The sequence below is a fragment of the Arachis ipaensis genome, chromosome B02 (genome assembly GCF_000816755.2).
Source record: "Arachis ipaensis cultivar K30076 chromosome B02, Araip1.1, whole genome shotgun sequence".
Classification (NCBI taxonomy): Eukaryota; Viridiplantae; Streptophyta; class Magnoliopsida; order Fabales; family Fabaceae; genus Arachis; species Arachis ipaensis.
Genome location: NC_029786.2, coordinates 54,521,746 through 54,522,925, shown reverse-complemented (window position 1 = coordinate 54,522,925; position 1,180 = coordinate 54,521,746). Strand labels below are relative to the sequence as shown.

The window sequence follows — 1,180 nt, the reverse complement described above, 5'->3', positions numbered from 1 at the left end:
GCTGTTTTGTGAAATTTTTGATGTGTAGGAATCGACTTCATAGGGCCATTCCCAAATTCTAATGGTTTCCTCTACATCCTACTCGCCGTTGATTATGTATCCAAATGGGTGGAAGCGGTACCCACCCAGACGGATGATGCTAATGTAGTCCTTTCTTTTGTGAGACATAATATTATTTGTAGGTTCGGGTCGCCACGAGCAATCGTGAGCGACCAAGGTTCACACTTTTGCAACAAAAGAATGGACGGACTAATGAAGAAATATGGCATCATGCATAAAGTGGCCACGGCCTACCACCCACAAACGAACGGCCAAGCCGAGGTTTCCAATCAGGAGATTAAACGCATCTTGGAAAGGATTGTGAAACCCAATAGGACAGATTGGAGTGCCAAGCTCACCGATGCATTACGGGCCTACCGAACGGCATACAAAATGCCAATTGGCATGAGTCCCTTTCGGTTGGTGTACGACAAAGCTTGCCACTTACCGGTGGAAATAGAGCACAAGGCGTATTGGGCCATCAAGGAGTGTAACCCGAGTTTGGGTGGAGCCGGAATTGAAAGGAAGCTTCAACTGGCGGAGTTGGAATGTTTGAGGCTTTAAGCTTATGAGAACTCTAGAATTTACAAGGAGAAAATGAAAGCCATCCATGATAGGAACATAAGAGGCAAAGAATTCAAGGCCGGTGATCTCGTCCTTCTTTATAATTCTAGATTGAGATTGTTGTCCGATAAATTAAGGTCGAAATAGGAAGGCCCATATCAAGTAGTGAAAGCGGAACCGTATGGGGTTTACCATTTATGCCATCCCTCAAGTTCGGATGTTTTCAAGGTCAATGGGCACCGTCTCAAGTTGTATCATGGTGAGCAAATGAAGAGCAACAAAGAGATTGAGGTATTCCTTTTGGAAGATGAACCTCTTGGCAAAGAACAATGAGCAAGTGAAAGTCCAACTTAAGGACATTAAACAAAAGTGCTAGGTGGGAGACACCCCACCATGGTAAGATCTATCCTCTTTTCCCTCTTGTATATAGTTTTCTCTTAACCTCTTGATTAGTTTGTAATTGCTTAGCTATAGCCTTCTTAGACTAGAATTGCTTGTGACTACCTTGGATAACTTGTTCATAAAGACCTACATTGATTTTTCCATGAATGACTTGCTTATGTGGTAGAAGCACAAT

General features: G+C 43.1%; 1 protein-coding gene across 1 annotated transcript; it reads left to right on the top strand.

The window, feature by feature from the left end:
- LOC107627254 lies at positions 241-603 on the top strand. Its single transcript, XM_016330106.1, has one exon. It carries the CDS (start codon positions 241-243, stop codon positions 601-603), a length of 363 nt encoding a protein of 120 aa, XP_016185592.1.

What these genes read in the sequence shown, in the direction of transcription:
- LOC107627254 (XM_016330106.1), top strand. Translation starts at nt 241, where the DNA reads ATGGACGGACTAATGAAGAAATATGGCATCATGCATAAAGTGGCCACG.